Genomic DNA, 21,651 nt, shown 5'->3' with positions numbered 1-21,651 from the left:
TTTTTGAGGTTATCACGTCTAGCGATGACCACGTCTAGTTGAGGCCAATTTTTCAAGAGTGGGTGTGTCCATGACACACTGTTCTGTGGCTTGGTTTGGAAAAATGTGTTTGTGATGCACAGATTGTAGCATGTGCAAAGTTTGAGAAGATGCTGTCCGTTTTCATTCATTTTCCCCACACTGAAGCGGCCTAAGCAGGAAGGCCATGAGTCACGATCGGCTCCAACTCTTGCATTGAAGTCACCCAAAATGTACAGTTGTTTGCGAGCAGGTATTTGCGCTATGGCAGCACTAAGCACATCATAGAACTTGTCTTTTACTTCTGGTGTGGCATAAAGGTTGGAGCATAAGCACTGATCAGGTGGACAGGACCGGCGCAAGTTTGAAGTATGACCTGAAGGAATCTTTCCGACCCGCCCATGACTAATTCCACCATTTGTAGAAGGGTGTTTCTGATGGCAAAGCCAACACCATGCTCCCTGGGTTCTTCTTGGGCTTTACCCTGCCAGAAAAAGGTGTAGTCCTTTTCCTTTAGAGATCCTGAATCTGCGAGTCGCGTCTCTTGCAGAGCAGCAATGTCAACTTGGAGCCTCTTCAGTTCCCCATTGATGACCGTGGTCTTTCGGGTGTCGCTGATGTCCTGAAGATCTTCAGTCAAACCAATCAGCATGGTCCGCACATTCCAGCAAGCAAGCTTAAAACTTTGATGGTTTCCTTTTCTTGTTGATTTTCTTATTGGTTTGCCTGGTGCTCAAATTTCAGTCACTTGTCAGGTTTGGGAACGTTACGCCTCACGCACTCAGTGAGGCAGGTGAACTGTGGCGGGACAGTACCCTACTGGCTGGGGGCTGCGTAGCTTGAGGCGGGCGGTGACTGTGCAGTGAGATGCGATGATCTCTCCCACCACCAAAGGCAACCCCTGGCGCTCGTTCTCTACGCCAGTCGAGCAAGAGGTTATAACCAGTATCTGTTACCTCCCATGTTGGTTCAATGCTGTTCAGCAATGCTGGAGTACCTCTCCAGGAGCAAGCCTGGGCAATATTTTTGGGACCCTAGGCTGCCCAGATGCCAGTGTCCCCCTCTTGGCTTTACTGATACAGTCCGAAGGAGAGGATAACCTCTACGTCTGGTACCAGCTCAGCTGCAGGAGTTGCCGGGTCAATGCCAGAAGTTGGCACAGAACCACCTTAGGACTCCCCTCCGGATTTTCTGTCAGGGTTTACTCCCTTAGCCTTGCTCCTTCCCAGGATAACCCACAAGGCAGGGTATGCCAGATTAAAAATTTTGCCAGACCTGGGAAGGCACTGTGGCATCTGGGTGTGAGGGGATCAAGGTGGGATACCCCATAGGTCCCTCAGGCAGATTCTCTGCCTGCCCCATACCTGCACGCTGCTTAGAGTGGCCAGCTGTAGGCGTCACGTGCTTCTCTGAACAGCGTGAACTGGGCTGGGAAGGGAGAGTCTTTGAGCACTGCTCTCGCCCCCAGCATAATCTTGCAGCTCCCACTGGTTGGTTTCTGACCAATGGGAGCTGCAAGATTGTGCTGGGAAGGGGGCAGCACACAAACCCTCTTCTCCCACCCTCCCACAGCGCACAGTGCTCAAAGAAGCACATGCTCCCTGCAGCCAGACACTTTGAATGAGCTTGTGGGCTGCTGGGCCAGATTCAGAGTCTTGGTGGGCCACATCCAGCCCTGGGGCCGTATTTTACCTGCCCTGGAGGCAGGTGCTTACCATATGCTGGGTCCTTACCTGGCTGCCTAGCTCTGAAAGCATTGGTGATGCATTTGCCGGGTAATTTAATCAGTACTGACTTCTCCAAAGCCTCGGGCAGCATTGGGACTTTCAGCTACAGCAAAGCATGTACGAAGCAAGGAACATTTTTCCTTACAACTCTAGTGAACCTGTGCACATGCACCACGTGTAGCAATAGTTCTGATCATGATCAGAGTGACAAAAAGACCAAAAGCCACTGTATATGGGGCTTACCTTAAAGGTCCAGCAACCTGGAAGTCTCAATCAGTTTGAACACCGTGTTCTTTTTGTGCTTCCTAACCACTTCCCCCCAGCTGTGAAGCTCTGAGAACAAGAAAGAATAATTGTAACACCTACTGGACATGTTGTCACTGGTGAAAGGAAGATTTCTGTCACGGGACTGCGATCCTCTTGGCTTTTCTTTGGACCATTTGTCTGACTGGTGTCATTTTTGTCTTCTGAGTTAATAACGGAAAGCTGCTGGGATGAATCTTTGTCTGCATCATCTCTGTGCACTACAATTGGCTGAGACAACTGGATTCCTGTAACTTGGGAAGGTGGTGCTGGTATCTCACTGGTTTCAGCTGGCTCATACATGCAGGTGGACCCCGGGTTATCAGTTTCAGAAAGCAGGGCAGAATAAGGCATGCTCTCTGCTGGTACACTGGAATGCAGACGAGTGGCTCTGGAGAGAGTAGGAGAAAATGCAGGCTGCCGGACAGCAGACATGGATCGGTTAGGAACGAGATGTCCTTCAGTAGGGTCAGGGATTTGCTGTGCTTTGCCAAATTCAGACAATACCCTGGCAACAGAGTTTAAGCACATTTTTTAAAAAATGAATAGACTGAACAAAACCAGCTCCAAGTGAGAAACTACACAACACCATTAGTTCCCAGAGGCCCTCTGAATGATCACATCTAGTACAAAATTAAGCCCCTTGTGGTTTCAGCCTCTGAAGAACCATACAGTCTTAAATCATATACCCAGGCCATTTGTCTACTCTAGGGCAATGTTCCTGCTACATTTTTCCATGCACACGCAGAATAAATTTTGTTCTGTGTACTACCAATAACAATGCCTGCTGCCAGCTGTGGGTGCTCTGCTAATCATCCCTGAATCTCTCCTGGGTGTCATCCAAGCACTCAGCTTACAGGGGACACTGGTCTAGGGTATAATAAATCCACTGCCGTTGTTTCACAGATTCCTAGGCCAGAAGGGACCATCATGATCATCTACTCTGAACTCCTGCACAACACAGGTCCAGGGCTTCCCTGACTTTCTGCTGGAACTCAAGCATGTCTTTTAGAAAAGCAACCAATCCTGCCAGCAATGGATGACCAGAGCTCCTGGCAGAGGGGAGCTGAGCTACCAAATCATGCAGCTGGGAACAGATACCAGCTACCAAAGTGCTGGCGGGAAGGGGGAGAAATGGAGTGGTGGAGCCAGCAAATCAACTCTTCAAGCTTTCTGTTCCCGATGGCCCAGAAAACCAGAGTGCCGAGCGGCAGCAGAAATACTGCCACTGCCCCATCAAACTGCATCTTTCCTAGCGTGACTGGACTCTTCTCCATGGAAGGCGCTGTGCACCCAGCCCCTGTGACATCACAGCACTGTGGCTGCCTACGGTTGCCAATTATGATACATTGCCAGTGATAAGCCCTGCACATGCTGGTTAGAATTTCCTGGAGATGAGGCATGACGTCTAGCTTGAGGGCTGGACAGAGGTGTTTCCTGCCCAGTCAGAGATGGGCTCTTCTTGTCAAAATGGAAGAACTCCTCATTCATTATAATAAGTATTTAGGTACCAATAATTATAATAAGTATTTAGGTACCAATCATTTGCTTTCCGTATCACAGTGTTCAAGCCCTGAACAGCTAAAGGGTTTGGCTCTCAGCATGGATGCTTTCTTTCAACCACTCCAACCCTGAATATACTTGAGATTTTGCTTTTACACCACTCCTGAGGCATTATTTTTAACTGCCATTTATTGTAGGTCCCACAGAAAAGAGCTGTGCACATGTCCTAGGATTACACATCGCAGTTTTGATCACAAAACACGTGACCCACTGTGGTTTGTGTGTCAAATTTCCAATAAAAATAAGCATTAATGGCTGTAAAAGGTAATTAGCAACAGTGCTCTGCTCAGATAAGGGACTGTTTCATGCTCCTTTGCTCTCAGTTTTGATCTCAACGTAACAAATCAGACATCTTTCCATCATTCACCTACTCAAATCTTTCAGCACAAGCTCAGGAAATTAATTTTTTATACTCTAAAACCAGGTGACAATATTGTAATCAGGATAACACACAAGGCAGAATCAAATCCAACAACAGTCTCTGCAATTTTGCAGGCTCTCTAGGTTACTTCTTGTCAGGAATTTAAACATAGCTGATACCAGTCACAGAGTCATTTCTCTGTCCACAGCCTCATCTGAAAAGCAAACTCAAGAAGCACACATTTGCTGAGACAGACACAACATCCCAAACCTTAGACTGTTTAGGTCTAGGTGAGACAATGCAATTTTAATTTGCATGGTGACAGCAAAAACATTTGTGGTCCTACTGTTTCCAGTTTTGTCTCTGTCCTGACAGTGCTAAAAAGAGGTGAAGAAGCTGTTTACAGGCTGCAAACAGAGCTGCTCTTCTAGTTACTGGAGAAATCAGAAATGTTTTTTCCTGGCAGAGCCTGAAAAGAACTTCATGCCCATCTGGAAGACATTACCTCACTGGACTCCTACTGGAGGAGAAAAGGGTGTCAGTGAGTAAGTCAGTCACCCCCAGGAGCATCTGGACACACAGCAGACAAGCCTCATCTGGCAGGTCCACACCTTCAAAGAGATTTAGGCACCTTCCTTCCACAGACTGCTGTGGACCTAGGCTCCTGTCTCTGCACTTGGCAGGAAGCCTCCAGCCAAGCTTTGTGGCCCTGCTTCTCTTTGCCTTTCCAGCCCCTGAGTAAAGGACAGAGGTAGGGCAGAGCGATAAAGAGTGATAAAGCTTCTGCTTTCCAGAGACAGAATGCACCCTGTGGGGCAGGAGGAAGGTTAAGCGACCCTTAGTTAGCAGCATGCTCAGATACTCACTCTTGCAGAGATCTGTCTAAATCCTCTGTGTTTGCTGTCCCTACATCGGAGTCACAGGACAGCAGCTCCTCAGACCTGTCTGGGCTTCTAGCGCAGCTGGCCTGCAGGAGGCCATCCGAGCCCAGGCTGGAGGACAGCTGGGACGAGCCGGTCGTGTTCAGGCTGAGTGTGGAGCAGGTAAGGTTACCTCTGTCCTCGTTTTGACTGATGGGCAATATGCTGGGCTGCACTTCGAGCTCATCAGAGCCAGAGGAATGAGAGGCCGAACCCAGAGACTCCTTTCTCTGGGATTCAGAACTGGAGGATATTAGAGGCTCCAGAGCAGGACACAGACCAGACAGGGATAAGGGAGTCACAGTCCATTCATTTAAAATGGCTGATTTATAGGACAGTTCGAAGGTCAGGGAAGCTAACCCCTGCAAGAAGCTAAGCAGGAATTCACATTCCTCAGTGTCCAGCAGCAGAGCTGAGGTCTGATAATACTCAGGAAGCCTGGACTTCTCTTGTAGCAGTAACTTCAAATAAGACTCCATGAGGCCATCATTCAGTGCCAGCCGCAGCCAGGCCCGGCAGCGCCCCACATCGGTGCTGATGAAACTTAAATTTTCCAGCTCAAAAATGATATTTCTAGGGGAGGAGAGACAACAACATGTTAACAGCTGCAACGTACAGACCAGGGAAAGGGCAGATTCACTTTGTGACAGCACAGACTGCTGGGGGGGGGGGGGGTCAGGAGAAGCCCCACCCAAGGGAGGAAAGAGGCAGCCCCAGGATGGGGCAGAAGCTGAGACAGGCATGTACTGAAGCAGCTGACATGCGCCCCAGGGCATAATGGGAGAGGGCCTGGCTCTGCACGGCAGGACTGGCAGGGCCAAGAGCAGTCAGCCCTCGGTGCTGTCCAAAACGTAGCACTGCACCCCTCACTCACTCACAGGTGCAAGCAGCCAGAACAGCACTGACATGGCATTTCAAAGGGGCCACCACCACTGCCAAAGCAGCGATCAGAGTTCCAAGCCCCTTTGAAAGGCTGGATGGGGGGCAGTGGTCCCCTTTGCCTTCCCCTCTCCCACCCCACCCCCAGCAGGCCTGCTCTGAAGGGAACCCTAACTCCTGCATTTCCCAGTATTCTGCCATTTGACCAGTGCAGTGACACTGCGCATTTCCAGTTATCGATGCACCCCACGTCTCTTTCCAAAAGGATAACAAATAGGGCTGGTGAAAAGTTTTCAGCTGAAATGGTTTTTCTACAGAAAATGAGGGTTGCAATTTTTTTTCCCCACAAAAAGTATCTGTTTTCTGAGGGAAATGTTGGTTTGCATCAAAAGTCTAGACTCTTGAAAGCCAAAATATTTTGATTTGGATAAACTGCCACAGTAGCCCCCGACTAACGGAGTTCACTTGCCTCACATCGCCATTCTCCTCTACAGGACTAAATCTCCCACTGCTTCTCCTCTGCAACAATGGGGAGATGCTCCCGTCCTTGCTGCTCTTAGCTAGTTGTCAGGAGAGCACTTTCTGTTGTCAGGGCTGGATGTACGCAATGGCAACTGGCAAACTTAAATAATTTGAGGGAATTAATATGAACCATTTGCAGAATACTGCAAATTTCAGCAAAAATTGCTGAGTCACAAAAAATAGTTGGACTCACAATGGCTTTCTTTTCCAAATGTGTGTGATGGACCCTTCCCCCCATGCTTTATGTACGCTGGCTTGTGAATACAAATATGCATAACTTGAAGATGTTTTGGACAAAATACCTAATATAACATATCAATTTTAATGTTACAATCTGCTGCATCTGAATATTTTATTTCTCTGCATGTATTATTTTTCTATGTGACGTTAGAAATACAGAGGATGTGTCTTTATAGTTTTAAATAACAGTAATGAGGGTCATTACAGGCACCCCAACCCTAATGATTAGTGACTTGCAAACAACTTCATTTGTTCTGTAAGTCTAGAAAACGGTTTGTGCTAGAAAAAAAAAGTGACACTATCACCTGGTACCAAAACCCATTTTGATCCAGTGTTTTTCCATGAAATGAGGGGGTGTAAAGCAAAGTTTTCCTGCCCTTTCAAAAAGTCTATTTAAGCAATGGGAAGCTACCAGTTTTTCATCTTCAGCCATCTTTGGAATCTGCCTAATGCCTCCTAGGAGGAAACCAAGCACTAGGAAGGCTGTTGATCGAAATCAGATACAAAGAACAGCTCTGGTTTGATTTTACCTGACATGAGATCAGGTGTATAGGGTAAGAACATGTATGCAATACATCTCTCAGGGAAGTTAGAACTAGCTATGTGTTTATTTTTCATTTCAATTTGGTAACTACTTTAATCTGTCTGTTTATTTATAACCACGTCAATTCTACTGTTTATGCTGAATAAAAACTCTTTTATGATCAAGCTTACTGTAACTATTACAGGGGAGAGCACCACTGTGCATAGGTCCCTTTCATTGATAAGGGGTCAATTCTACAATTTTAAGTACAGGGTCATTATATTACAGTAAACTCCCTAGAGCTACGTCTACACGTGAAGCCTACATCGAAGTAGCTTATTTCGATGTAGCGACATCGAAATAGGCTATTTTGATGAATAACGTCTACAAGTGCTCCAGGGCTGGCAACGTCGACGTTCAACATCGACATTGCACAGCACCACATCGAAATAGGCACTGCGAGGGAATGTCCACACGCCAAAGTAGCACACGTCGAAATAAGGGTGCCAGGCACAGCTGCAGACAGGATCACAGAGCGGACTCAACAGCAAGCCGCTCCCTTAAAGGGCCCCTCCCAGACACAGTTGCACTAAACAACACAAGATCAGCAGAGCCAACAACTGGTTGCAGACCCTGTGCATGCAGCATGGATCCCCAGCTGCAGCAGCAGCAGCCAGAAGCCCTGGGCTAAGGCCTGCTGCACACGGTGACCATAGAGCCCCACAGGGGCTGGAGAGAGAGCGTCTCTCAACCCCTCAGCTGATGGCCACCCTGGCGGACCCCGCTATTTCGATGTTGTGGGACGCAGATCGTCTACACGTGCCCTACTTCGACGTTCAACTTCGAAGTAGGGCACGTGTAGCCGTGACGCGCTATTTCGAAGTTAGTGCCGCTTCGAAGTTAGTGCCACTTCGAAGTAGCGTGCACGTGTAGACACGGCTTAGAAATACAATGGCCAGCTTTCTCAGTGGGATCATTTGGGTACAATTGAAGTTATGAATTTTGATCTATAAGGTCCCAATAGATCTGCTGGCTTCTGGTTATCTGCTCGCTCATCTACTCTTCCAAAAGCAATGGAGTCACAAGAGTGGCTTATCAGAGGATGTCCCTTGACCTGGTTACAGCACAGTTTTAACTTGTAGTACTGTCGATAACACACTAATTATGGAATAAAGTGGGTTAAAGCCACAGGGGTTTCTCTTGACTCAGAGAACTGAATTTATAGAAGGCAGAACCTTAGGGTGTGTCTGCTCTGCAATACAAGATCCACAAGCACATCCACAGCTGGCCCAGGCCAGATGACTTGGGTTTACAAGGCTCAGGTTCCAGGGCTATCAAATCATAGCACAGATGTTTGGGCTCCAGCCGGGGCTCTGAGACCTCTTGTCAAGGTGTTTCTCAGAGCTTGGGCTCCTGCCCAAATGTCTCCACTGCAATTTGTAGCCTGGCCGCCTGAGCCAGCTGACCTGGGCTTTGTGACTGAGCTGTTTTCTTGCAGTGTAGATGCACCCTTTGGGCCACTTGCTTTCCCCAACTCATCCCAACAATTGTGAGTTATTAAGAGCTGGGAGAGCTGGAGAGCATGAGATCAGCGGAGTCCCTTTATTCTGACGCTTGTGTTGCCGGTTCCCCTCACAGCCCAAGCCAGCCGACCCGCCAGACTCCTTCCCCAGCCCGTGTTCCCCGACCCCTGCGGGGGATGATGTATTCTGAGACAGGCCGGGATGCAGGGTGGCCAGGCCTTCTGGCTGCTCCATGATCAGCAATGCTTTCAACCTAGGTCAGAGCACCCTGGAATGCAGCAGGCTGTAAGTGGACGCAGGAGGGAAGTGCCTCACCTGTGTGTGATGGTTTTCAGCAGGCCCCAAAAGACGGGCTGGGGAAGTGGTGCACGGCCACCCAGCTTTCTCCCTTTTACCCCAGCCTCCATTTTTATGAACTTTGCCTTCAGGCCGTGAATGAACACAGCCTCCAGCGCACAGCAAAGGGTATTTGCGGCAGCGGCATCACTGGTGACCACGGCATCAGAGGTCACATACTGTTTCTGCAGCCCCTTGACGGAATTCACCAACTGCTTCTTGATCAGCTGCAGGATAAAAAGGTGCAGCTCGGTGTTATGAAACCAGCTCATGGTGAAAAGGGCCCTTTCCAACAGCCGCCTCATGCTGATGAAAACTGGCTCCTTATTATTTCTGTATCGGAGGGGTAGCCATGTTAGTCTGGATCTGTAACAGCAACAAAGGGTCCTGTGGCACCTTATAGACTAACAGAAAAGTTTTGAGCATGAGCTTTCGTGAGCACACACTCTGATGAAATGAGTCTGTGCTCACGAAAGCTCATGCTCAAAACTTTTCTGTTAGTCTATAAGGTGTCACAGGACCCTTCGTTGCTATTATTTCTGTGAGGCTCTTGCGTTACAGATTTTTCTCTGCTCCACATCCAGCGACCTGCTCCTTTTCAGAAAGTCTATAGCACTCTCCTGCCCATAGTCAAACTTCCACGTTTCTCTCCTCGGCTAAGGCTTCACTAGAAAGACTGTGGCTGCACCACTGGAGTGCTTCAGTGAAGATGCTCACTGCAGCGACAGGAGAGGTTCTCCCAGTGTTGCACTTGGGTGCTGGAGCAATGTGGATAATGGGAGAGCTGAGAGCCACTGAACCAGACTGCAAATGGAAACCACTTGAAGCCATGGGGTGCGGCTACCCCTTGCCCCACTTCCAGAAACAGGCGGTAGCAACTCCACCTTCCTGAGGCTTGTCTACATTGTTTCTTTAGTTCTTTTTTGTTGGAAAAATAACTTTTTTCCTGAAAAAGCCCATGCAGCCACACTGCAAAGTGTGTTATTCTGGAGTAACAGGGCATTTAACTCGAACTGGTAACTCCACCCAAACTTGACTTTCACCAATCCCCCTCCTTTCTATTTCGAAACTGACTCAGTGTGTACTAAGCAGAGGTAATGAGGACGTAATTGGCCTCCAGGGAGGCATCCCATCATTGCTCTTATTTTGAAATTGGGCTCTCTAGCGTGAATACAAAATTTCAAAATGCTCTTGCAGTGTGAATGCTCTTTTCAGAAATAACTTATTTCCACATTAAAACATTGAAGCAAGTTATTTCTGAGAAACCTGGACATGTAAACATAGCCTGAAAACCACTAGATAGGTCTTCTGTGGACCTAGCGCTGACTACAAGGTTGGCTTAACTACATCAATCACACTTCTGAGTCAATTTAACTTTTTAATGTAGACCTGTACAGAAGTAAGTATGACAAACTCCACACTGCCAGGTCACGGCTTCAAAACAGGAAGAGAAATAACCCCTAGACTCACACAGAAGAGTCAACCACAACAGCTAATCAATGGATCCTGCCCTGCTAGTGAGATCAAGCCTATGTCGTGGTGTTGTACATTTAAAAACCAACGTTCTCTGGTCCAGCAACATCTATGATCCAAGCTGGCATCTAACAGTGGGGCTGGGGACAGAGCCCGTGGCTGCCAGGCTAGGGCTGGAGCCATGGCCAGTGGCAGTGGGGCCAGGGCCAGAGTTGTGGCTGGAGGCAGTAGGGCCACATCTGGCAGCAGCTAGGGGCTGGGAGCTTTCACTAGGTGGGGTTGGCTGGGGCCAGAATTAGGGCAGCCAGCGGGCTGGGGGGCCGGTGGCAGGGACCTTCCCTGGTCCAGCAACGAGGGTGCCAGACCAGGGAGATCCAACCTGTACAAGAATTCAGCCTGATTTAAAAACAATGTTTTCTACAGCATTTAGTTTGGGGTGATTTGAGGAGCAATGGCTAGGCACACAGGGAACTGAGACTTCTGCTTCTTGTGCTGTTAACTAATCTGTTCTCCTGCCCCACACACCCCTCTCTCCTTTGCCTGTCTCAGCCTTCTGTCAGATCGTGCAAGAACCTACCTCGTGAGCTCCTTCACTGCCTGTCTGTGGAACACCAGGCACAAGGAGCCCTGGCTCTTATTTGGCACCTGGGCATTACTGCCATAAAGAACTTTCTATGTGACTAATTCTATGCGAAAGTTAAATGAACCCTAAAATTTGAATCCCGTTACTTATAGCTAGTTTGCTAAAAAGTTGTTTTTACACACATACAGATTCCAAAGACTGTGTAAAGAAAAATACCCTGGTATCGGACATTTCCGTAGCAATGTTCCCTGGCATCAACCCAACACTGTACATCTTCTCCACACAGTGTAGTGCCTCGCGGTCTGAGTTTCTGGTGGTCATACAACTCTGGTTAACCAAGTGGTGCCAGCTAATAACCTTGGGCGGGTTCGTTTCGACACACCATAGATGAGTTTTATTCATGACACAAATCTCTGTTGTAGGGACAATGTTCTTTACCGTGGAACAAACTAGTTGAGAGCCCAGGCTAGGGCAGCTATACATAGCTATAACAGCAACCCCTCCTAGTGGAGGCAGTTCATATCAACAAGAAAGAAACAATAAAACCACAGCAACAAAATCAAGCCAAAACCGCCTTTGCTGGTATAGTTTATATTGTTTTGCTGAACAAAATAAGCTACGCCAGTAAAAGCATTATTCTGTTCATATCTAAAGCAGGGCTTTTGCCTGTTCTGAAATGTCATTAGAAAAGACTCACAGCCTGAATCTGCATTGTTCTATTTGCAAAAGGTTCGAGCACAGACCTGTCCTAGTGTGTCCAGCTATAGCAGTAAGATCCAGTTACCCGTCAGTCAGCCAGCCTCACTCACCTGTATAACTGCCTTGGGATCAGGTCTGTTTTCAGTCATGTGACTGGAATGCATTTCAACTCCTGCTGCCACCTAACGCTGATCTCATGACACCTGTAAGGGGACAAAGGGGGAAGATTTTAACTTAAATGTGAAGGAGTTAAAGTAATAAATTCACTTGCCACGAAACACTGATTCAACATTCACAGTCCATGTGAAAGTCTTCACATCCGGATAGCTGGTCCTAATCAGGCCATTCATGCCCTCTGTGTGCAATGTCGTCATTCCAGACAAACCTTAGAACGTGCACTCTCCCCCAAGACAGTGCAGTAGCAGATCAGCCAAAGGCAGAGAGACAAGGAGCAGAATGAGACAAGGCAGCAGAATGAGCTTGTAGTGCTAAGGACCTGCTACATCATCTCTCCAAGGGGCATATCTAGGAATTTACACTCACTTGCACCTTGAAAGTCTGTCCTTGTACAGCACCTAGCACATGGGAGCCCCAGTCATGCTCCAGGAGCCTGGTTATTACCTCAGCCCAAACAATTGTGTTAACAAAAGAACCAACTAGTCTACTTTGCTGTGATGGCACAGGCAGGAGAAGTTTCACACACTGCGTAAAAGGAGCCTCAAACACAGACATGTACACATGGGCTGGGGGAAGGGGACCCTACCTTCTGCTTTAGAGACCACTGGCCCTGTTAGATCCAAAGGCTGCTGCAGGTTGGGTCTGTGGGGTAGGAGGGGGGTTTCAGGCTGTGGTGGTCTTGGGTTTGGGGGGCCTGGGGACGTGGGAGTTAAGGCTGTGGTGATTTAAGTGTGCGGGGCCGGCAGGGTGTCAGGCTGCAGTGGTTTAGGTATGCAGGGCCAGTGGCAGGGGGGTCAGGCTGCAGTGGTTTGGATGTGTGGGGCCAGCAGGTGGGTTAAGGCTGCAGCAGTTTGGGGTCTGCCGGGAGAGTATAAGCCTCGTATTAGCGGGAGAAGTTCACTCGTCCAGTGAACAAAGGTTAAGTATATGCGTCCCTCATTTAAATGAGTATTCATAAGTAAGGTACTTGGTTTAATGAGTAATAAGTGTATTAATGGCATAGATCCTGAAGTCTCTCATTACAAGCCTGAGCTACTTTCACACCAAACCAGACGGCACTTCCATCAACAAATGATGGAAACCAGAGATGTGACCAAGTGGCTTGATATAGCACAATGACATCCAGTTTAACCCTATCTCAAGACAGCATCAAGATTGACACTGGTGTTTTTCTTGTGGTCTGGCTCCTGCAGTCACATGAGAATCAGCTTTAAAAAAGAACCCAAATGATTTCTAGTTCTTGCAGCAGCAGAGGAAAGTTGGAGACAGGCTCTAAAGGCACTAGCGAGCAAGTGAGAAGAAACCATAATGTGTTATTTTTTAATCTTGCTGACTGAAAGGGCAAGTCCCCTGATTTCTGAATGCTTGGGGCTGACAAAACTTCTCCTGGGGGCAGCTGTCAAACAGGGAGGACAAACTCAAGTGAATCAACTTTTGAAATTGAGCAGGAACAACAGTTGTAGTTAGATGTCAGCTGCAAACAGCCCAACTAAGCCATATTATAAACTTCCCTCAGGTCATGCAAACCCTGGGAGCCTTGGCAAGAAAGCTGCAACACCACAGCCCAAGCCAGCTTGGTCTCCATCACACAATACATGGCCTTGCCCAGGATCACACCATGCCCAACGTATGGAAGTGGAGGCAGCTATAACAACAAACAATAGCTAACAACTGGGGAAGCTGATATTAAAGAATGCAAATTAGAAGTTATCAATTTTTCTTTAATTTTTACAGGAAGCCATGGGACACAAGGAAAAAAAGATGAATGGCCAGAAAGGGTTTTTAAAATATATTAGGAAGAAACATGTATCCTGACAAAATATTCGCCCATTACTAGATGGAAAGGGTAAAAATATCATTAATGGGGGAAAAGGCAGATGTGTTCAATAATATTTCTGTTCTGTTTGCGGGAAAACACAGATGATATGTAGTCTCATCTAACACTCTTTCCATTCCTCGGGTATCTTTAGAGAATGTTGAACAGCAGCAACTAAAGACAGATATTTTTCACAAGACTGGAAGAAAGCTCATGTGTAAATTTTCAGAAATGATAAACAGAATGACCTGGATAATTGCAGGACTGTCAGCCTGCCTTTGATTATTGGCAAGATAACAGAACAGCTGATACAGGTCTCCTTTAACACACAATTAAAGGAGGGCAATGAAATTAATGCAAAACAACATGGATTTATGGCAAATGGACCATGTCAAACTAACCAGACACTGGTTTTTTTTGATGAAATTAAAATATTGATTGATAGAAGTATTAGTGTTAATGTAATCACAGAATCATAAAAAATTAGGCCTGAAAGGGAGCCTCAGGAGCTAATCTAGCCTAACCCCCTGCTCAAAGCAGGGCCAACCCTAACTAAATCATCCCAGCCAGGGCTTTGTCAGCCAGGACTTAAAAACCTCTATGGATGGAGATTCCACCACCTGTCTAGGTAATACATTCCAGTGCTTCACCGCCCTCTAGTGAAATCGCTTTTTCCTAATAGTCTACCTAGACCTTTCCCACCTCAACTTGTGTCCATTGCTCCTCATTCTTGCATTGTCGCTGAGAACAGCCATCCTCTTTGGAACCCCACTTCTACTAATTGAAGCCAGCTATCAAATCGCCTCACTGCTCTTTTGCAGACTAAAGGTTGTGCTCCCTGACCCCACTCTGGCTTCTGGCTTGGCCTGGGACAGGGTGTTTGGGAGAAGAGGCTGGCACTAGGGTGGACAGGGGAGAAGATGGGCCTCAAGGAATGGGTGTCATGGGAGTGGAGCTTTGGAGAAGGAGAGAGGCTTCATGAGGAAGAAGCGGGGTGGGGGCAGGGGTCCCCTGCCACTTGTACTTTTGGGAAGGTTCCACTCCCTTGGTCCTAGTGATGGTATCAGATTGTGCTCTTGGTCCTGATTTTCAATAACTCTCAGATCTCAGAAGGTGTCTGAGCCCAATATTCAGCTTCCAAACAAAGCACCTGAAACAGTTCCTGAGCTAGGTTTGAAAGTGCCCCACTTGAGCACAGAGCTCATCATAGCTGTCTCCACAAAGGAGTTCATGCTTGCAGCCTCATTATGTCTGGCCATAACTCCCAGGAGCTCAAGTCATGGACCAGCGCCCCACTATGCTGGGTGCTGTACAAGCACCGAGCAGACAGTCCCTGTCCTAAAGAGCTCCACCTTAGTTACTTCTCTTTAGGATGACTTACCCACCTTCATCCACCCAGTCTTCCCAAAATTCCGACTGGTCTCTCAGAAACAGAGTTGGTCTTTGTCACAAATAAGGGCAGGGAAGGGGTTAATCCCTTCCTGAGGTAACTTGAGCTCAGGTGAGCCCATGGGTGTGGAGTGGCTTTTTTGAAATGAGAACAATTGCAGTTTAAGGGGTCTTTTGTCTGCTGGGGAGGCAGAGAGAGAAGGAAAAGAGAAGGATGTCTCCCAGGCTACTGAAATGAATCCCATAAATAGCCATCTCCAAAACCAGCCATAGAGCTGTAAGCAAAAGGGGAATGTATCGTTAAATGCGATCAGGTTATGATTATTTTGAATTTGGTTGGACTGGCTATCTCTGTTTTCTTGTTGCCTTGTTTTGTTGTTTGCTGCTCTGGTTTTTTTAGTTGCTTTGACTTGTTGTTTTTTCCTCTTTTAAGCTGAATCCCAGGGAAATATTTTCTCTGCGTTCAACCACATGATTTATTTTCTCTTGTTTTGTGAATAAATTACTGTTTTAAAGCAATTGATCTGATACCTGTGTCCTGACAAGGGGTCTGTGAACATGTGTGCCTTGGGCTAGGCCAGCTACTAAATTTCAGTTCTTTGTTCTAAATTCTATCTAGAGGGAGGGTTAAGAGCTTGGGGGTACCCCCATAGGAAGACATTTCCAGGTGTATCTTCCTGGGTTAAGGGCATTTTGTTTTACCTTGGTGGTGGCAGCGTATCATCCAGAGAATCTGTGACCTTGGGAAGTTTTAAAGTAAAGCCTTTGTTTAGGCAAGGGGTTTTAAGTTTTTGCAGGCCCCCACTTTCTGCATTTGGAGTGCGAGAATGGTGATGGAGCCCTGACAGTCTTTGAAAACCCAATAAATTCTAGTAAATCACATGGTACAGGAAAAACCCAGGCACCTGTTTACTATTTATCAGCCTCATGACTATACCTTTGGGACCACACCCTACTGTAATAACACAGTTGTACACGATGCACCAGGTGAGGGTGGATCTGAAAACTCTCAAGGCTGTCTGAGGAGATATGGGTGTGACAGTACGGAAAGTGGTATGATTGCCCTGTGTAATGTTATGGGCACAGATTCCAAATCCCACAGAAGCCAGCAAACAGTTTGGTCTAAACAAAGAAATCTGTGCTCTGCTGAACTGAACAGTAAAACAAGTCATCAGCAGGAAGGGGACAAAACACACCTCTAAGAAGAGAAGGAAGCAGCGTGGACCTGTCTGTCTCCAGAATCACAGCTGGAAATGTTTTCCAAGGGGGAGACTGACACAAGAAGAAGGGGCCCAACTACCCCAAAGCGCCCCCTCCCTCTCTGCTGGGGAAAGTGGGCTGGTGCAGCACAGTGGTAAGAACCAGCTGCCACCACCTTTTTGTCCACAACACCACCCCCACCATCAGCAGCCCTGCCAGTAGGGTCAAGCAAGCAGCACTTCTGCAGCACCATGGCTTTAACCTCACTGTCCCTTTTGCCCAGTGATGTTAAACCGCTGCCAGCCCCTACTGGCAGGGCCATCCAAGAGGGAGAGCAAAAGGGTCATTTGCCTTGGCAAATTAAAAGGGCCTGGGACACCACGCTGCTGCCACCGCATCCACCAGGAGCCCTGGGCCCTTCAAAGCAGCGCTGGAGCCTTGGGGCTCCCTGCTGCTGGCCATGAAGAATGGGCTGGGAAGGGGTGTCTTTCTGCCCGAGGCTCTGCCCCTTCCGGGGCTCTGAGCTGCTATCCCACTTGCTCAGGATGCCAAGCCCAGTGCAAGGTGCAATGGTAAGTCCTGGAGGTGTCTGCTTTCACTCCTACCTCTCATTCTGTTCCCAGCAATGCACTGCACTAGAAGGAACAAAGGAAGTAACCCCATTCCTGGGGAAGGGGCCCTGACCTCAGACATTTGGTCACACTGCTGACAGCATGCGATGAGGAAATCTTTGCTCAGAATTGCAAAGTTAAGAATCGTTAGGAAGGACAGTCTGGTTTTGAATGGAAACACCCGGTCACACAGGGATCCTGGTGTCTCTGGAAGCTGCAGACTGTCCAGCCGGCGGTGCTGCACTGCCACAGTGCCCTACAGTGGGGCAGCAGGCTCCTTCCTAGCTGCCGTACAACTCCCTGCTGTCCCAGCCTGTGGGGCTGCAGGTGTAGCTCCTGGTGCCTTGCCTCCCAGGGCCAGCAGCAGCAATGAACCAGAGAATGCTCCAGCCTCCTGCACTGTGCACCATCCCTGGCTGCTCCCTTCTTCCTCTTCCCCTCCCGCTCCCCAAGGTGCCACCAAGGCCACAATCCCAGAGCTGTCCAGTGCACACCCAGGAAAGTGGGGTAGTCCAGGTGCAACAGTGTGCAGGGGAGGGGGCAGAAACACCCCCCGGAGCAGGGGGCATTGTGGGCTGACCTGATCTGGAGAAAGGAGCAGTTGTCTGGGATGGGGTCTGACTGTAGCTGGGCAGATGGGGCAGGGTGAGGGGGCACAGAAGGGTAGTGTGGATGAGGTGCTGTATGGGACAGAGGACCATTTGGAGGTGGGAGGCTGAAGGGTGCAGATGGGACACAGGGATCTAAGCACTGGAAAGGGGAGTGTGAAGGGGATGAGGAAGAGGGGTGCACTGGGTGCTGGGGACAGGGGCAGTGTTTGGAGCCAGGAGAGCAGCAGGCAGCGAGGTGAAGGCTCATATACAGCTTGGGGAAGTGGAGCCCTGCCCTGGTCTGGCCTGGCCTCACAAATGCTCTGCCTGCATAGGTGCGAGTTCCGAGCACCTGGAATATTCCTGGCCCAATCTCTGCAAACCTACCACTCCTGCCTGCTGCTGGAAGCCCTGTAGATATAGTGTCTCGGTCTCCTTCCCGCCACGCACAAGCCAAACTCCATCCCCCCCATCGTTGTATCCCTCCCTGTCCCACCCCTTACCCCCATACCCTCACTGCCTCCCTCCCCATCCCATCCTGCACCACACACCTACCCATCCCAACCCTGTACTCCTTCCAGCTTTCCTACCCATCCTCTCCACCTCCCAGAGCCACCATCCCCACTTCTCTCACCCCCTACACCCTGGCACCCCAGTCACCTCCAGATACTGTTTTACTCCCATTATGGCTTAATATAGCCCTGTGCCCCCCTCAGAGTCATGCACCTGTAGCCTTCAGCCTCCTCCTGCATCACCCTCCAACCCACATCCCCCCCATTCCCTCCTCTCTCCTCTTCTGCCCCCTTTTAGGCACATCCTGCTCACATCCTTGGCCTGTTTTCCTCCTCAGCCTCTCCCCCATCTCTTTCCCTCCAGCCTACCCACCTCTCAGCTGGGCGGTTCAAGCAGCTCCTGGGAAAGTGTCTGAAAAAGTGTCTCTGTGTAGGCAGGTGCATTACAAACTGTCTCTCTTTGTAGAGAAGTGTGTGTATACCTGTGCAAATAAAATTTGCAGCCTAACACTTTGATTTTCATTTGTTTTGTGGGCTTGTGCACACAAAAAATTGATGTAATAAAATCTGTATGTTTTCACTTCAGAGCAAGTTTTTTAAATAAGAAGGAAATGACAAATGAAATGTATTATTTCTTAAAAAGTGAATGCAGTTGACTAGTAATGTTCGATACATTTCTCACCACCTATGTTTAGCTATACAGTCTTCCTCCGCCTGACGAGGGTAATTTGTTCCTGAAAAACCCCTCTTAGGGCAAATTCTCGTAAGTCAAAAATGTAATTACCATTAATTTCAATGGGAAAAAATTGTATGCATTCCTGAACCCCAAAATTTACACCCATTTATGCTAAAACACTGCCAAATCCCACTAAATCCAGTGCAAGGGGACGGGCAGGGCAGGGCACAGGGAGGCAACCCGGCCTGAGCGCAGCTTAGGTTAAGCACGGAGGGGGAGCTGCCAGGGGCTGGCTGCAAGGGGAGCTAGGCAGGCACAGGGGGCCCCTGGCTGGCGAGGGGCGATGCCTTGCTCGTGTGGGGCTGCGCGGTGGAGAGGCCCTGCTGGCGGCAGCCGAGGCGGCAGCGGCAGGCGAGCCAGGCGCTAAATGGGAGGGAACGCCACACACAGCGAGCAGCACCCGAGGCACAGCTGCACAAGGCGGGCAGCGGCGGCCCCCTAGCCACCCAGGAAGTGAGCAGCAGCAGCAGGGCTGGGATGGGCTGCGCACCGAGCATCCATGTCTCACAGAGCGGCATGATCTACTGCCGGGACTCAGACGAGTCTACCTCCCCACACCAGACTGCCGCCCTCACACAGGGCGCTGCCACCTCCCTGCACAGCTTTTTCGTCAAGACCAACGCAGTCGACTCCATCCCCTCGGTGTTTGCCTATCAGAGCCTCCAGCCTCCAAATCAGTCCTCGTAAATGTGAAGGAATGCCTCGTAAGCTGAAGTAGGGGTATTAAATGAATACCTTGTAAAGTCGAATTCTCATAACTTGAATGGGCGTATCTTGGGGTATGACTATCATAAACTCTTTGTTGCACACACTTTCTGTGTATCTTAGTTTGGGGTTTCTAGCCACTGAACAATAATTGTAATAATAAATAATGTGGAAGTGCATGTGATAGTGCATGCTAGCTATGCACATACGAATACATGTGTGTGTATATGCAGGTAAGTCAGTTTCTACAGATTTAATTTCATAGGTATCTGGACAAGTGAATTTCTGTGGTTTGTGTTTTATGGATTTGTATTTGGGCTTCTGAAGTGAGCCTTTATTGGCCCAATTGCAGCTGTCATAATGTGTGGTCCTAATTCCACACACAGAATTACAATAACTTTAGAGAACAAAAACCATGGAGGTGGTTATAAGAAATGGGAAGGAGAGGGAAAGAATCATGGAAACCTTTATGAAATTTCACTTTCTGAAAACTACCCTTTTTGGCTCTTTTGCTGCCACTCCAGTGACCTGTAACAAAGATAACCTTAACGTAATGTAATATGTTGACGTGAACAATAATTATGCCTGTTTGGAGCTTGGAATGAAAATGCGCATGTGAGCAAGGGTGGGAGAAGCAGGTATGGGAAAAAGAGGAGATGGAGTGGGCGGGGCCCTGGGAGGGCCAGGGGGTGGGGGTGGGGTAAGGCTGTTTGGATTTCTGTAATTAGAAGGCTGGGGCTGTAGGAGGCACACCCCACAGTTTAGGAACCTCTGGTTTAAATGCAGTTGTGAACAATCAAGTCGGTTGACACAATACCAACCATAACTTACATGGGTCAGTGACTCTGCAAGGAACCTATTTTACGACGGTCTGCAGTGACTGCCTGGTTGCACTCAAACCCAACTCACAAGCTCTCTGAGTTTCTTACACAGGGCTGACACACAGCATTAGCCTGGAGCTTGGGAGACTGACTGAGCTACTCCTTGATCGATATTTTGGTCCTTTGCAAACTGGAGTGCTTGGAAAAGTCCATTCCAATGACAACTGGTAAAACAGAAGAAGGTGGGAGGGAGGGTTCCTCTAAGCCATGCAACTGCCTAGTAAGAGTTGTGCAGGAACTCGGAGCTGCGGTACATGGAAAAGAGGTGCTCCTCTCCCAGCCCAGCTTCAGGGGAGCTGCCACAGCAGGCACAGAGGTCCCTTGCACCTAGCCCCAAGCTGCTGTGCTGAGAGACCCCGCACCCCAAACTCCTCATCCCCAAACCCATCCCAGATCCCACACCCATCAGCCATAGCCTTCACTCCTGCATACCAGCCCTGAGCTCCTTCCTGCACCCCAACCTCCTCATCCCTAGCTCCACCCCACAGCCTACACCCCCGCAGCCAGAACTCATATTTGCCCCCGAACCCTGAGCCCCCTCCCACACTCTGAGCCCCTCAGCCCTACCCCCACCTCATCGTCCTTGTGCAGAATGAATTTTGTTATGGGTACTAATATGAAGGTGAGCTGTCACACACTATTGCCCTGTTAATGCACATAACTAAACTAATTCCACACATGCACATAAAATATTAGAGGGAGCACTGGCGGGAGGCCATGGGAATCTCTCACCTGAATGTGATGGAGAAGATTCTGAGCTGGACAGGGGGTACAGGAGATAAGAATTCCCAAGGCCCAGGTCCATAAAAGACACGTGATGCTTGGATGGCATGACCTGCGCAGGATGGACCCTAGCAATCATTCTCCAAAACGATGAACCCTTCCCTTACTATCTTCCCAGTGGGACATGTGATGGAAATGCTGCCAGGTTCACTGGCTGTTCAAGGAAAGTTGTTGAGAGGGGTTCTGCATTCCCATAATTTAATTCAGGGAAATCCTATGGTCTCTGTTACACAGACAGGCAGCAAGATGATCTCTGTACGCTCTTTGGGCCTTATCATCTAGAATGATACATTACACCAAACCAAGCTACACTGCTGCTGATGCAGCTTTTTGCTTCCTGCACAAACAACAGGTCATGTGCCAGGTCACCAGCTTAGATGCACAGCTTGCATTTTGTAGAATTCTTCAAACAAACAGAAAGAAATACTTCAGAAGCCTGTTGCCAACAGCACTTTGCAAGGCAGATTGGAAAACAAAACCGTACAAAAAGTGAGTCAGTTTGTTCCCTAAACATGCACAAAATAAAGTTACAGCGAGGAGGTCAAGTTGCATATTAGGGAAAACTACTTCCCCAGGAGGGT

General features: G+C 48.6%; 1 protein-coding gene across 5 annotated transcripts in view; it reads right to left on the bottom strand.

Annotated features, from left to right (window-relative positions):
* The window catches only part of PLEKHM1 (pleckstrin homology and RUN domain containing M1), a 61,050-nt gene that overhangs the window by 27,207 nt on the left and 12,192 nt on the right, over positions 1-21,651 (bottom strand). For all 5 annotated transcript variants that reach the window (XR_012642730.1, XR_012642731.1, XM_074979290.1 and 2 more), the window contains exons 2-5: positions 11,781-11,873; positions 8,895-9,142; positions 4,839-5,465; positions 2,112-2,556 (exon numbers count right to left, since the gene is read on the bottom strand). Coding sequence is in view for 3 of the 5 variants with exons in the window: in XM_074979290.1 (XP_074835391.1) it covers positions 2,112-2,556; positions 4,839-5,465; positions 8,895-9,142; positions 11,781-11,834 (1,374 nt within the window). In the remaining 2 variants the exon portion in view is untranslated. The remainder of the gene's footprint in view (positions 1-2,111; positions 2,557-4,838; positions 5,466-8,894; positions 9,143-11,780; positions 11,874-21,651) is intronic.

The sequence above is a fragment of the Carettochelys insculpta genome, chromosome 28, assembly GCF_033958435.1.
Source record: "Carettochelys insculpta isolate YL-2023 chromosome 28, ASM3395843v1, whole genome shotgun sequence".
Classification (NCBI taxonomy): Eukaryota; Metazoa; Chordata; order Testudines; family Carettochelyidae; genus Carettochelys; species Carettochelys insculpta.
The sequence above is the reverse complement of the archived record's forward strand: the minus strand, read 5'-3'. Positions and strand labels throughout refer to the sequence as shown.